Source organism: Patiria miniata, unplaced genomic scaffold, assembly GCF_015706575.1.
Source record: "Patiria miniata isolate m_02_andy unplaced genomic scaffold, ASM1570657v1 HiC_scaffold_2, whole genome shotgun sequence".
In the NCBI taxonomy this organism is placed as follows: Eukaryota; Metazoa; Echinodermata; class Asteroidea; order Valvatida; family Asterinidae; genus Patiria; species Patiria miniata.
Window position 1 is genome coordinate 16,165,894 of NW_024037058.1, and position 15,786 is coordinate 16,181,679.

The 15,786-nt window shown below is 41.9% G+C and overlaps 1 protein-coding gene across 1 annotated transcript in view; it reads right to left on the reverse strand.

The window, feature by feature from the left end:
- Positions 1-15,786, reverse strand: part of LOC119726680 (fibrillin-2-like) — a 62,191-nt gene that overhangs the window by 8,927 nt on the left and 37,478 nt on the right. Inside the window, exons 10-20 of the mRNA XM_038198467.1 lie at positions 15,605-15,727; positions 14,406-14,546; positions 12,806-13,004; positions 10,806-11,053; positions 9,062-9,200; positions 8,145-8,335; positions 5,475-5,541; positions 5,148-5,203; positions 2,222-2,408; positions 1,021-1,208; positions 285-354 (exon numbers count right to left, since the gene is read on the reverse strand). Coding sequence (XP_038054395.1) covers positions 285-354; positions 1,021-1,208; positions 2,222-2,408; positions 5,148-5,203; positions 5,475-5,541; positions 8,145-8,335; positions 9,062-9,200; positions 10,806-11,053; positions 12,806-13,004; positions 14,406-14,546; positions 15,605-15,727 — 1,609 coding nt within the window. The remainder of the gene's footprint in view (positions 1-284; positions 355-1,020; positions 1,209-2,221; positions 2,409-5,147; positions 5,204-5,474; positions 5,542-8,144; positions 8,336-9,061; positions 9,201-10,805; positions 11,054-12,805; positions 13,005-14,405; positions 14,547-15,604; positions 15,728-15,786) is intronic.

Below are 15,786 nucleotides of genomic sequence, written 5' to 3' on the forward strand. Positions count from 1 at the left end.
AATGTCAGCTGGAAACCGGTCACAGGCCATATACATTGCACAAAGTTTTTGCTGATATCCTGTTTTTGCCAAGCAAATATTTGCTTGTGCTTAGCCAACTTTTCATCCAGCAGTTCTTTGAAATTGGACCAAGAACGACAGTGAATCTTAAAAGTTGCTCAAGATATGCACAGTTTGTATAAAGAGATTTATATTTCACAAGAAAACGGGACTTTCGCTACTTCATCAAAATTGATACTGTTTTGTGGAATTTTGAAGAAATGTTTGGTAAGCGTTTTACTCACTTGTAATATCCTTCGTAATTGGTACAGATCTGGCTGCAGCCTCCATTGTCCCTCTCACATTCATTGATATCTACATGGGCACAGCATTAAATCGCTTGGTGATCATCAAAGTTTACAATGATTGACATGTGCAAGAAACCACATAAATGATACAACAATATTACAAAAATTACTATTACTTTCTCTTTTTTTTTGGCATTTAAAACAAAATTGAATGAGTAAAGAACATTTTCCTTAACTAGAGGCCTTTGCCCTTCATAATTTCTGGGGTAAGAAATTTGAACCTAGCAAGAGCTAATTTGATCTGTGGAATTTTGCGATGGATATGAGATGTCAAGTTTAACATTTTGTCTTGCCTTCCTACAGACAGCTTACACATTTCAGCTGCAGATTTCTCAAAATTGGATAGACATATAGAAATTGTGTTAAAATATTCCCGAACTACAAGATCTGTGTGGTATTTGGTAAAAACGGCGTTGAAAATAAAGCCTAAATTCAGAAATGGCGGCCATTTAAAGAAAAAGCTCTTTGGGCATTTGTCCCCCCCACCCCCATTGATGATCGACACCCCTGCAGAGGCCCATTTTGTAAAATGTGTATTAAATTAATAGCAAATTTGACTTAACGCCTCTTTTTCCTTTTTGTTTTTTTCCCCTTGTCCAGGGGGCTGAGGCAAGCGCCCCCTCCCCCCCCCCCGCCCCCCCTCATGACGCCCATGTATGTGCCATCCACTTACCCAAGCATGTGCAATTGTCCGCACTCATGAAGTAACCAGGGTCACAGCTGCAGGTGTAACTACCCTGGAGATTCAGACAGTTGTTCATCTGGTTGCAGCAGGCAAAGTTAGACTCGCACTCGTTGATGTCCTCACAGGACCTGCTGTCTCGCTGCAGCTCAAAACCCTCATGACACTCGCACCGATGTCTGGAAAAATCAACCCAAACAAGGTGGAGGGAAGATGGAGGGAAACATGAAAAAATCCATGAAAATAATTGGCAGAGGGTTTTTGGGGCTGCCGAACGCCCAAGAGAAAAGTAGGGTCTATACGATATGTGTTTGTATTAATTTTGCCTGAAAGCACCCCTTGATATACCCATTTCTTGTATCGTATATCAACAGTTACACAAAAACCAATGGTAAAAACTCCGGAATTTCGGATGTGAAAGGGCTTTAACAGCAGTGTAACTAGGGTTAAGCTTCTGGGGGGGGGGCACATGGGGGTGCACCAATTTTTTCAAGGGGGTCACTGAAGGTAACATATACATTGTTCATGAGCAATTCAAGATTTCGGGGGGGGGGGGGGGGCGCACGGAACTCTGCTGCCCCCCCCCCCACCCCATTTCTGTTGGTGCGCTTTTTTGCAAGGCTTTTTTATTTGCAATTCCTCATTTTTTACTCGCATGTCGCAAATTTGTTTGCGGGCGAAATTGGCTTCCTCTTCGTTTTGGCTCCTTTATATGAGAAATCAATGGATCCTAAATCATCGTCCTGCTTAATCGGTCCGAGCCCTTTACTCAAATTCAATCTGGGTCACGGAAATCGTGAACTCAAGACAGAGTCCTAGACTTAATTCCTGTAACTCTGGCAAGCAGAGTACATGAGACGGAAAGAATGTTGCAACCTGACACCACTTTTTTCTTCATATATCATCTCAATGAAGGTCAGTCATTGCAAAACTGATGATAAGACATGAACCTTGGACTGAGAAAACATTTCCAATTTTGTTATGAAATACTTCGAAAAATGTCTTGACTCTCCATAGACTTTGTACACAACTGCTGAAGTGACGTCTGGATACTACATTCTTTCCCATGAGGCCCCTTTCCAAATGTGCCATAACAAATCAACTACAACAACCACAGGACAAGAACAACAAAATACTGTGAATGAAAGGACTGACAGTGGGGAAAGGAGAGCAGAGTTTTGTCTACACATACCCTCCCTTATCATTGATGCAGACGTGAGCACATCCCCCATTCTCATCATTGCATTCATTGACGTCTGAGCATGACTGGCCGTCAGCCATTAGGAAATAGCCTGGTCTACAGTCGCACGTGAAGCTGCCGATGTTATTGACACACAGGTCATTGTGGTCACACAATTCCTGCTCACACTCATTGATATCTAAAGAAAAAAAACCAAGGGAACATGTAATTCTATGATGTCATTGGGGGGATTTTTGTTGAGGCCATCACAAGTCCCTGGAAGTCCATCACTAGTCCATCACAAGTCCATCACAAGTCCATCACAAGTCCATCACAAGTCCTTCAGTTCGAGTCCCACCCGAGTGATTTTTTCCAACTTTCACTCGGGAGGTAGCACACTGAGTATACAGTGTTTAAAAAACGTCGTTGAAGGGCAAAACCTAATTTGATTTATATCACCCCGACGCAAAAATTCCATCTTATAATAGTTTATGCGGTACCCGCTGCTATGTACATCAGATTCGAACCGGCCAACCGATCCCGTTAGCTCGGTGGTCGAATGGTAAGACATCTGCACAAGAAAGCAGGAGGTCGTGGGTTCGAGTCCCACCTGAGTGATTTTTTCCAACTTTCACTCGGGAGGTAACACACTGAGTATACAGTGTTTAAGTATACAGTATACGTCGTTGAAGGGCAAAACCTAATTTGATTTATATCACCCCGACGCAAAAATTCCATCTTATAATAAGTCCTTCAGTCTCAAGTCCAGTCACTAGCTATTCAAATGAACTGTTACAAAAGCATTCACTTGTCACTTTTCATCCGTTACTTGTGACTGGATTTTATGAAAGGACTCTTGTGACTGGACTTGTTAAAGGACTTGTAACTCAGACTCGACTACAACACTGTTGGAGGGTTAAATTAGGTTTTGTCCTCCACCGACTGTTGGAGGGATTAACAAAATTAACTGGAATGTGATCGATACTAAAGAGTCAACACTTACACTAGACTAGGTAAGCCTAGTGAAGCTGTTCCCAGTTGAGTCCATGTAACCAGCAGGGCTGTCGCTAGTGGGGTGTGTGTGTGACACCCCCCCCCCCCCTCGCCCCCCCTCCCCCCTTCCAAATTTTGTCAGCAAATCCATAATTGTTGTCGGCATATTTGTGAGATTGAGGTCCTTTTTTTATATTATTTTACTGTTGTCAGCAAAGTTTGAAATCTGAGGACTTTGGGTTTTTTTTTTGCTTGTGAAATATTTCATTGCAACTTTGTCGGCAAATTTGACTTTTCATACCTCCCACAGCTTGTAAATTTGAGGACTTTTTGGTTTGTTTTGCTTGTCAGATGTTTTGTATGCAAACTGGTTGGCAAATTTGGTCTGACACTCCCCCCCCCCCCTCCCATTCTATTCAATTAAATCGGAGTGGCTATTCACTTTGCATGAAATGGGACAGATTCAGCCCACAGGCATTACGAGGTAATCCTATATGATAGCACTGCCCTACTCTCTTCAACAGTCTACAACCAGTCTGCGTCACTTGGGGGAGTCAGTCAGTCTGTCAGTCACAAAGAGGACAAAGAGTCCAACTAATGAGAAACAATACTAAGTACATTTCAGATTTCTAGCGCAAAAAAAAAATGAACCTCTAAAAACACATACAATTCTCAATTAGGTAAAATTCTTAATTCGGTACAGTTTGCTGTTGAGCAGTTGATGGTGCGATGTATGAATTGCTTATTTTGTTGGCACCGCCCTTGACTGTTTGTTTCTACACTTATTACATTACTTTGTGGAAAGGATCACAATCTTCTCCACTATTAGCATTTCTTCCGTCTTACATCGAGAAGAAATACATTTATAACTGTTAAGAAAGTTCCTGAGTTGAAATGTCTTAAATTCAGTGTCAACAAACTTCAAAATTCATTCCTGGAAAATGGCTGTCAGATGCCGGAAAAAGCACATCCCCTTTTCATCAGATTAAAAAAAAACAGTCCTTTGGGGAAAACTAGTTAACTGTCGCTGACGTCAACAGATCGGAAATTTACAAAAGATCGGAACTTGACATCGGAAGTGAAGTCCCCAAGCAATCAGGAACAGTGCGTCATTGACAGGGGTCAAAGAAAGTTTACTCTGCTCAAATAAAGTTTATTCTGTTCAAGTTAAAAGGTCAACTAAGTTCAAGCGTGTATCATTCATCTCTTAGGAATACCACGCCAATTTCCCCCTTTTTAACGCCTGGAGATCGAAATGGGGACATGGGTTTTAGGGATATGGCATTTGTGAAGAGCTTTGGCTGTTTAAAGGGACTACGCCGCAGTTGCGGATCTTGGGGAGGGGCTGTCGGTGGTCTTAACACCGCCACCTCCTTCCGCATTAATGGGAAAATTATGCGGAAGTATGTAGAACATGCTGCTAATCCCTTCCCTTCCCCCCCCCCCTCCTTCCCCAGAATCCAAAGCTGGATCTACCCCTGCTACGGACAGCATTTCACTGCTTGATAGCATTTCTTCCAGAAGGAAATTCATACTTTTTGAAGGTGTTTACACAAAAGATTTCAAACACGAAAAGGGTTAAGACATAAAACTCTTCTCCATTGTGGAGTGCCATGGCCTTGTGGTCTGGAGGACTGATTTTGTTGTCTGCGCGTAATTCAGCAGGTTGTGGGTTCGAGACCAGCCTGGGGTTATTGTGCGTGTGAGGACAGAGATGGTTATTGTAGTTTATTTAAACTGCTTTGCCCCAAAATGGCAGCATCGGCTGTATACTCCCCAGGGAGCTGAGATGGTCTTTGGAGTGATTCATTGGCCCAATGATCAGGGTTATAATGACGCAGCGCCTTGAGCACCAATATTGGTGGATATGTGCACTTTTAAATACACATTATGATTATTATTAGGGCCATGATATGGAAGTTACACATTCTTGTTCTAAACTCACCATCGCAGTGTGTTTCGTTGATCATGAAAAAGCCTTCAAAGCATGCACAATGAAATCTGCACGAAGGAAAAGGAAAAAAAAGTGAAGTATTGAATACCTGTAGGAACTCACAACTGTATCAAGCGTCAAACTTTTCCTGACTTTATAAGTCAAGCTTGAGGAATAATTTGACTAAAAGCAACTCAGGAATGCCCGCTTGAAACAGGCTCAATGATCACAAACTCTGGAAAATCTGGCTTTTTAAAAAAAATGTGCTACTAAGTCAAGCATGTGGTTTGTAATTTTGTTTTTTCATATTAAGGAGTTAGAGATTTTTCATTTACTGACCCTCCGTCAACATTCACGCACTCTTGATGGCAGTGATGCAGCATTTCATTCTCGCACTCGTCAACATCTGTAAAACAAAAACAAAACGTCATACGTGTATATTGTCTCTAGCCCCTAACAGCAAATATAAGATGAAACAGACTCAATAGAAATGCAGTGCACTAAATATAAAATCTATTGCGCCTTTTAACATGCAGGAATTTTAGAACTAAGCATATTTTCCACCTTGCTTCTTGATAATGGTGTGGAAGTACAAGTGTTGCAAGAATTTTTCCTCCTTACAAATTATTGCAGATGGGCATTCCATAAAATGCAACGTACGTCCGACCACATGATGTTCATGTACAAGGTCGTTACAGCAGTGGTACCTTAGTTTGGTCTGTAATTGCTTTCTACCCATTAAATGTCACATTATTAATAGTGATGTATCACATTCACTTTTCCAACAGTAGCTCATTAAAGTGTCTGACATGTACATCAGAATTTACGGAATTGCCAATACATGTAAGAGTTGATTTATTTATATAAAAATACTTGTAAAACAGTCGAAGTAACTTTACATAAGAACAAGAACTTTCTTTGTGTAAAGTTGATTCCAATGTTTGCAAGCAGCTAGGCAAGTATATATATTTTATAGTGTAATATTGCGGGATTATCATATTTCATTGCATGAAAACATTCGACTTTCGTTAAATTTTGGGTAGTCTTGGTTGCTAGGTTACACTTACTTTGTAGCAATTCATTTTACATATTTTATTTAGTTTAGTATTAGGCCAAAAAAAACTAGAACGGCGAAGCCGCCATGGCTCGCTGTCCAAGGCAGGAAGGGAGGCTGAAGGTAGGGTTGGGGATGGGCATGATGGAAGGGGATTAGGATTCTTGTTGATGTGCCTAGGTGTAGGGGTCAGTTTTTAAATGTCAACATAAAAAGTCAACAGATTACCTAATAAATACATGTGTATATAGGTTAGCCGTCACTGTATTATGGGGGAGTTTTCCATTGTTAGGGTAATTAGGACCCAGTTGTGGATTTTTGCAGCCCCAACAGTGTTTTCTGCTCCCCATACTTGTATTACCATGGGAAAAATCTTGTGTAGTCGCCACAAATGCAGAACAAGAATGGGTATACATGTACATGTAGACACAGCACCATCACCACCTCCCCCAAACCTTACCCCATCCAAAAACCTTACCCCATCCCCAACCCGCCCCCTCCCTCTCCCCCATCCAACCCCCTACCCACACCCATTCCATCCTCCCCTAACCCTCCCCACCCTATCACCTACACATCCCAACCCCACCCAAACTCCAATCCCTATCTCCTTCCCCCTCCCCTGACCCGTACCCTCCCCTATCCCAACCCCCTACACCCACTTACCCTATCTTCCCCTATCTGTCCTTACCCACCCTACACATCCCCGCCCTAACCCTTACTCAAATTCCAATATCCCGCCCACCCCATTCCCCCACCCATACATCCCCACCTGACCCCATGCAACCCCTACTCTGATCCCTATATATTGCCCCCTCCCCTTATCCAACCCCTACAACAACCCATCCCTACACATCCCCAACCCAACCCCTACTCCGATCCTATATCCCGCCCCCTGCCCAACCCCCTCCTAACCCAACCCCTACATCCATGCCCATCCTCTCCCTACCTGTCCCACCCCACCCCTACAAGTTCCCACCCCACCCCTACAAATCCCCACCCCACCCAAACCCAGTATTCCAACCCCTCTCCCCACCCCACCCCAACCCACCCCGCCCCACCCATCCTAGCTCCCCTACTCATCCTACTCACACAAACCCTAACTCCAACCCCTATCCCCCAACCCACCCCACCCTCCCCTACCCCATCCCTACTCCAATCCATAAAACTAAAAGATCAAACCAGAAGCTCATGCACATCCCCAAAATGCATAGTGTACATGTACATGTTATACCGATATACACACATGTACATGTTATACCAGTATACATGTACATGTAACAATTAAAAACTTTAACATTTCCTTGAATTAAAGTTCCTCAATAAAATCATAAAATTTACTGCAATGATATGAACCTAACTGAAGTTATAGGCCTAGAGATGATACATGACAACTGCATTTAATTTTTTTCCCCCAAGTTAACTAAAACCAACAACTTCAACATTTTTATCTGAACGCGGACGGCCGGACAGACGGACGGACGGACAGACGGGCGCCCGGACAGACGGACGGAAATTGGTATTACATAGGCTCGCATCTGCTTCGCAGCTCGCCAAAAATAAGTCAGTCTCTGGTCAGCGCGCGCGTCGATTTTAATCATGCGCGTCAATCTTTTTTTTTTCCAAAATGTTCCGCGGTAGCTCCAACAGCGCCCTCTATTGCCGCACCTCCTCAATTTTTTTTACCAAAGAGCACCAAGGAATGGGAAATTGCACCACGGCAAATGATCGAGAGCACCAAGGCACATTATGAAGGACACCAATGTACATGAGGACACCTTGTCTGTACAATCCAAGTTTGAAAAAAAAAAAAAAAAAAGCAAAAAAAAAAAAAAAGCCGCGTCGCCGCATCAATTCCGGAACTTTGGTCTGACAAGAGACCAAATATTTTTTTTTTTAGCCTTAGTTCTGAGGTTGACTGGAAATGAAACAAGCATACAATATGTAGATATCTGCACCTTTACAATGGTTCCACTCGTGTGTCATGTATCCTGGAGGGCATGTACAGGTGTAGTTCCCTTCCACGTTTGAGCACACAGCATTGTCTTCAGCGGCGCAGCGATGTGCGTTCGAGTCAGTGGCCGTGCACTCGTCGATATCAGCGCAGTAATCCACATCAGGTTCCTCCTGAAAGTAACCATCGAAACACCTGCAAAAACGGACAAATGGAGATTTGTACTTGGAACCACCATCTCCTGTGAATATGGGCTAAAGTACCCCACCAACGGTAAGAAAGGGAGAGTTGGGGGAGACCACTGGAAGACGTTTGGAACCTTGAACGCATTGCCGAAGACACTAGGGTTTTGTGCACATTCAGAGAATAAAATCAGTCGTGCGTATTCATGAGCGGTCATAAAACACAATCAACTGCTCAAGTACCTATATAAAATTTTCATCAGTGGTGAAGAAACAGTTCTCAAAAAGGGGGTGGGGGGTGGGGTGGGGAGAGTATGTCCATCTTCCATATTTTCCACACCTTTGGATCAGGAATTTTGTGTTCTATTTGAGGATCTGACTTATGAAACTGTTAACATTTGGAGAAGTTCAGGTAAAAGAAAACAAAAATTAATAGGTACAAATTAATTACATTTTTCACAAATACGGGGCAAAGCAAAACTCGGAATTATTTTGTTATGGGAAAAGTTTGGAAAATTCTGGAAAACTCTGATAATGGCAAAAGAACAGAATTCTTTTTTTGGGGGGGTGTGGGGGTGGGGAGGGTAGGGGGGGGGGGGGGGGGTGGCGCAGGGATGTGTTGGACCAACTCCTAGCCACCAACCTTAGCCACCTCTCCCCCTGTTAAAATAAGCCACAAGTAATCTTGTCTTGGCGTCTCTTGTAAATAAAATCTCAGCACATGAACTGTTGGACTGACCCGCATTCCCAGGAGCCTAGTGTGTTGTAGCATCGTTGGCTACATCCTCCATTATCGTCCACACACTCGTCAATGTCTTCACATCGTAGCATGTTGTCTTTCAGGTAGAAACCAGCGTCGCAGGTGCATTCAAATGATCCTGTAAGTTTTGTCGAAAGAGCATGATTTGAGCGGTATAAGCAATACAGGGTGACCCAAAAATTATTTACTTTTAAAAAGAAAAGGGATTTGTGGATTTTTATGTTTTATGTATCAGATTAGAGCTGAGAGCTTTTTGTTTCAAATATCTTTTAGAAAAATAACCTTTTCAGAAGTACATGCCATCACATTATCATATTTTTAAAGATATAATTTAGCTTAGAGCAATTCAATTCAATTCAATTCAATTTTATTCTCATCATGTAAAACATGAAACTTGTCTCCTCGTTCTGCACATTCACATTAAAAAACCTTTAAAACCATAAAAACATATACATGTACATACCTTATACAAATAGACATAACAATATGAAAAATATGACATGAGTACACGCAACCACAAATAAAACAAACAAACTTAGCCTAGTTAAATAAATAAATCAATAAAATGTCTGGATTGATAGAACTACATTGTATATGTATAATGACAAAAAAGCCTGTGGCACATAAATGGGAAGGGATCAATGGCAAGCTGGGGGATATAAGCGGGGCGAAAGGGAACAGGGAAAGGATTAGAACTTACATGCATGAGGGGTATAAATGCACAAATTTACATCACGATTTAAAAAGCATTATCTAAGTTGTGAGTCTGATTAAAATATGAAAATAGCCCTGGGTAAAAAGAAGAATTGTGTCGTGTTATACGGATTCAACCTGACTAAAATGGGTAAATGAACAAATGCGTACGGAGGGGTGGATAAGAATATTATGAGATAAAACAGGATAAGGGCTTATCTGGCTGCACTCACTTAAAACACATTTACAGCACGATTAAAAAAAACCCACATTATCTAGTATAATTCTGGTTAAAATATGAAATTGCACTGAGTAAAAATGATACAACTTAGATCTGTTATCATTCTTTTTTTTGTGGGGGGGGGGGGGAGGGGGGGGAGGGGAGGGACACTGCCATATAGAGCATGCCAAGTACCATCTGGGTAGGATAACCATTAAAAAAAAAAAAAATTTCTCTTTTACCACTTCGTGCCGGGATTATTTTGCCGAAAATGTCAATTTTCGCAAAAGGCAACATTTTCCAGCCAATTTCTGATATACAGCCAAATGCCACAAAAACTGATTCGCAAGAGTCATTTCAACATATTTGTACGATGTTTCTTGCCAATATTTGTTGTTTCAATACTCCGGGGCGAGCACTAGAACGTAATTTGTAGAACAATAGGCCCTGTGCAGCGGCCAATTCAAGATCAACACACGGTCCGCCTCCACGGACTGCACGGCCTTTGTGTGTGTGTACAAAAGACCCGAAGGATGTTTAGACGTCACCCGGAGGCGAGTCGAGGCAATCTTGATGTTTTAACCCTTCAGCCGTGCCTGTGCACAAAAACCCCCAGTGCGTGTTATCACAGCCTCCGACGCGAACTGGTTAAAACAAGAGCACAATAAGATCTTTACCCAAAATTCTTATTGGAACTGTCCTTAAAACAAAAAGGTAAAAACATACAAGCAGCCAGCTAAGATACTCTCAACACTAGGCCCCTTTCAAACCCCCAAAAAATGAGCAAAACAAAAATCACCATTAAAATACCTTCTGTGTTTGTACAGGCATGATCACATGGCCCCCTCCTGTCAGCCGCGCACTCGTCGATATCCACGCACACCTGATTGGTCAAGTCTGTTCCCTGGTACCCGTTGCGGCAACGGCACTCATGGCTACCGGGCAGGTTGACACAGACATGCTGACAGTCACCGTTATGCTCCAAGCACTCGTTGATGTCAAGGCAACCGGTGATGTTCTCGTTTTGGAGGAAGCCCTGTCGACACTCGCATTCAAAGCTGTAGAAAGGAAAGGATGGATTTAGGGGTGGCTGAGATAGCTTACAATGCCTTTGCCTCAGACTAATAATAAGAATTTACACATTACTGCACAAATTCCCTTACTGCACAAAATCTCTTTTTCTAATTAATGGCATACGATTTTGCAAATCTCACTAACCGCTTAAAGGCTTATAGGATCATTTGCATTTATCCCAAAAGTAACCTACCAAATTATTATCAAAAAGCTTACATGGATTAAAGATCGTATGGGTACTTAACACCCGGTGAAATTATTCCGTCTGGCTTGCTGTCATTTAGAAGAAATCAAGAAATGTAGGTGATTTCCAAAGATCAGTCAATTGGCTGATTTTTGGAAAATATAGGGGCTATAGACTACATGATCAAACGGTTGTGCATGGTTTTCCACTGTTTTCTATACCTGTGTTAATTCAACGAATATTATACCACACTCAAGATTTTGTGTTTACGTCCGCGGGGAGCTCATCTAGAGACAGTTGGGTTGTGTGTTTGTGTTGTCACCGTGAATAATTGTTATCTAACAAAAACTATAATGGGATAAATTGTCTCCACAACACTTCTCATTTGTCATATTCCAACTCCAATAAAAACGTGTTCTGTCAAAACCAGACACTTCTTGAAAGAGCTTGGAGACACAAATCCAAAACTGATGTGAAGGTGATTTTGGTGTTTTTTACGATAAAAAAGGGAGCTGTTATAGTCCATATAATGATCGTGTAAATGCACATTGGTTCTTATTTGCTGCTCTCAAAATATGGCTGAAATTTTAAACCTGAATTTAACATGAAATTCTCTGTTTTCACCTTCGAAACATCAGGCAAGTCCCAGACTTCACAAAGGCTATATGTCCCATACATAACAAAAGTTTAACCCTCTCCGATAGTCATGGATTTCAGTGTTTTTATCCTACTTTTGGGCATCTGCAAGGAGAATACCCACAAAATTTGTTTTTGTTATGTAGTGTTTGCAATAACTGTGTAATAAGTTGCAATGATTATGTAATTAAAGAAAACAAGGCGTTATGTTTAGGACCAAAAGGGGACCTTTTCTTACCCCATCATAAACTTCAAACGGGCATAATTTTGCCACGAGAAGTCCTTGTTTTTTTTTTCATTTTAAGCATCATTATAAAGGGGGACATCAACATTAAAAAAAATATTTTGGACCAGCTGTTTTTGACAGAACACACAACGAATGTTACTTTTTGAAGTAAAGCCGGCCTCAGGTCGACCTGCGATTTGCTTGTGCTTGAATGGAACTAGCCTTGGTCAAGGCGTTCCTCGATGTCCGTGATGGTATCTGGCCAATTAAAATACAAACACAGCCACCGCTGTGCACTGTACGAAGCGCGAACAGTGACCTCACGCAGCTACATCGCAAAGAATGAACTTTTTGTATTTAGCGGCCAGATGCCATCATGGACACTATCCATGAATGCCTCGACCTAGGCTGGTTCCGTCACGACGCAAGCAAATCCCAGGTCGACCTGCGGCCAGCCTTAGACATTTAGAAGACCAGTTACCCCTTGCATTGATGCCAACTGACAACACTGACAGTGAACCAAATGATTGGGCACGAACAGTGGCCAGATGTAAAGTTTCGGTTTAAGACCAACAGTCTCAGTTAAGGACATTATCTATACTCCGTGGCTCAGTCAGCCTGTTAGTCAGTGACTCAGCCCAAAAAGAACCAAAGTCAGCAAAAAAGCCACAGACGTAGCCCCAGACATACCCGCTGTCAAAATTATTGCAGACGTGGCAGTCCTCGGGTTGCGGGTTACACTCATTGATGTCAATGCATCTCATGATGCCCGGGCCGCTGGACGTATCCGAGTAGAACCCCTGGAAACACTCGCAGCGGAAACCCCCGGGGAAATTGATACAGCTGTGGTCGCACTGGTTTCGGAGCTCTGTGGCGCATTCGTCAACGTCTGGTGGGAAGGAGAAGGATAACGGATTGACGTGCACTACGGTTTTTTGGGACAGCTCATCAAGAATTTTGGAATGATGAGGGCAACTTTCACTTGTCTTGTGGTTTGGAAACATCTGCAGGACATTTCTTTGACATCCTTTGATGGAATATTCAGTTCAGTTAATACAAACGCAGAAAGGTATTGCAGATTTGGGAGTAATGGAAAGGGATATTTTTAAGTGACGGTAAGAAATTCAATTCAATGATGGTTTATTAATTTAAAATCCATATCTCGCGGCATGACGCCGAATTACGAATGGATCACAACATTAAGAACAACGATTTATAAAAAAATATGACAATACTAAAACTAATACCTTAATAAAACTTTAAAAAATGGGGGAAACCAATTGAATGTAAAAAAAATTCAATCAGTAAAACAAGAGCCAGATTAGGATTTGGTAAAAAAAGAAAAAAGAGAATATGGTTATCAATGGAGTAAAAAGTTTGTATAAGAATTCCCATTGAAAATAAAAATTGCGGGAGCCTAAGGAGCACAAGAAATGCTCAATTCGGGCTCTACTTTCTTGTACATAGATTACAGAATTTTTTAGAATGGTAACCATTTTCCTGGAGGTGATGAGAGGTCAGTGTTTGCAGAAAAAAACACCTTGAAATTGCCCCTCCGACACAAATTTGAAATAAGGGCGGCCTGGACACCCTTTGAAACAAGGTTGTGGGTTTTTTTTGGGGGGGGGGGCAAGAGGGTACTGCCCCTGCCATACCAAGAGCATGCCTCTCTGACTTAAACTTTAAAGAGGTTGTGGAATGCTCGAAAACATTTCCGTCATTTTTTGGGTATATGTAGCCTAAGGTGTGATGAAATAAAAACGACTATTGTTTCTGTCATGAAATGAGTACAAAGGGTACTTTTGAGAGCTATTTTTCAGGTCCTGTTTCGACCCGAACGTGCAATTTGTGTAAAAGTCGTAGTTGCGGGCAGCAAACAAAACACAGTAAATCGTGACGTAATAAACAGGACTAGTTTATGCTACTCTGCATCGGGAGTCCTGTTTTATTAAGTCACGATTTACTATGTTTTGTTTGCTGCCCGCAACGACGACTTTTACACAAATTGCACGTTCGGGTCGAAACAGGCATGACAGGACTTGAAAAACAGCTCTCAAAAGTACCTTTTGTACTCATTTTATGACAGAAACATTAGTCGTTTTTATTTCATCCCACCTTAGGCTACATATACCCGAAAAATGACGGAAATGTCTTCGAGCATTCCACAACCTCTTTAAAAAAAATCCTTATTTCATCCCCTCCCAAGTTTTGGCTCCCCATGCAAACTGTAGCCACAGACAGAGGACACACAATCATCAACAGTCACTATACAAGGGCCCATGTCACTGACCTTTACATACTCGGCCGTTTGGGCTGAGGTCAAACCCTTCGTTGCAGTCGCAGTAGTAGCTCCCTGGCGTGTTGATGCACTGCTGGTTACAATGGTGTCCCATAATGCCGTATCCTCCCAGATGCTGGCACTCGTTAATATCTGAAAATCCATAATAATAATAATGTGAATTTATATAGCGCACGTATCCACCAGTATTGGCGCTCAAGGCGCTACATCATTATTACCCTGCTCATTGGGCCAATGAAACATTCCAAATACCATCTCAGCTCCTTGGGGAGTATAAAGCTTGATGCTGCCATTTCGGCGCAAAAAGGCTCAAATCTATCACAATAGCCATCTCTGCCCTCACAGTTACTCCTGGGTGGGGAGAAGCAATGAGTGACAAAGTGCCTTGCCCAAGGGTACACGCACCATATAGCCCCAGGCTGGACTCGAACCCACAACCTGCAGAATTACCCGCAGACCACAATTCAATGCTCCAGAGCATGAGGCTACTGCACTTCACAATGGGTTTATGTTCTAAAACTAAGCAATGAGTATGAGTTTGAGTAATTTGCAATTTGTTCCAGGAGAAGTGCTTGTAGAAAATGATTCTATTCCCTAACTCTATAAAAAAAAGAATGTCCATGAGTACGAGTACTTAGTCATGAGTACGAGTATAAGTATGGGTAATTGTCGTTGTTGTGACAACTACGACCGCTGTTGCTGTGATGTCACTTTAGGAAGACGCTGTTCGATTCAGGAGTTTTTCGCTCAAATTGTGAACCCAAAAATTTGTTCTTTGAAAACATTTGGCTTACTGCCCTGTGCTGACATGACAACGAATCACCAAAGTAAAGAAAATTTACAACAGCAAAATATCCAGAATTCCGGCAACTTTTGGTGCTGAAATAGCTGCAACATTGAGGTTTCTGCCTGAAATGACATCACAGTTTTGCTCATGAATATGGAAATTCACATTAGCATAAAAGCCCAAAAGGTACCAAAAACACCCAAGAAAATGGCAAAACAAGAATTGAAAATAAGGTTAAATGGGACACAAAGGTGCATTTTCAAGGACTGTATTAAAAACATTACATTGCATTGGCCCTTTATGTATAGTAATGTTGAATACAGGAACCAGTTTGTCAACTTTATAATTCAACACAATCTACATGTATGTCATTTGAATACAACAGAGTAATCTGTTCTTTTACCTGTGCAATTAAATCCGTCATCTGCCAGAAGGAATCCTACGTGACACGAGCAGTATCGCCCGTTGAACTTCTCATGGCAGACGTGGTTGCATCCACCATTGTTTTCTCGACAGTTGGCTTTGACTGGTAAAATGTAACAAGTGAGAGGAACAAATGATCACGAGCTAAAAACTGAAAGGCGA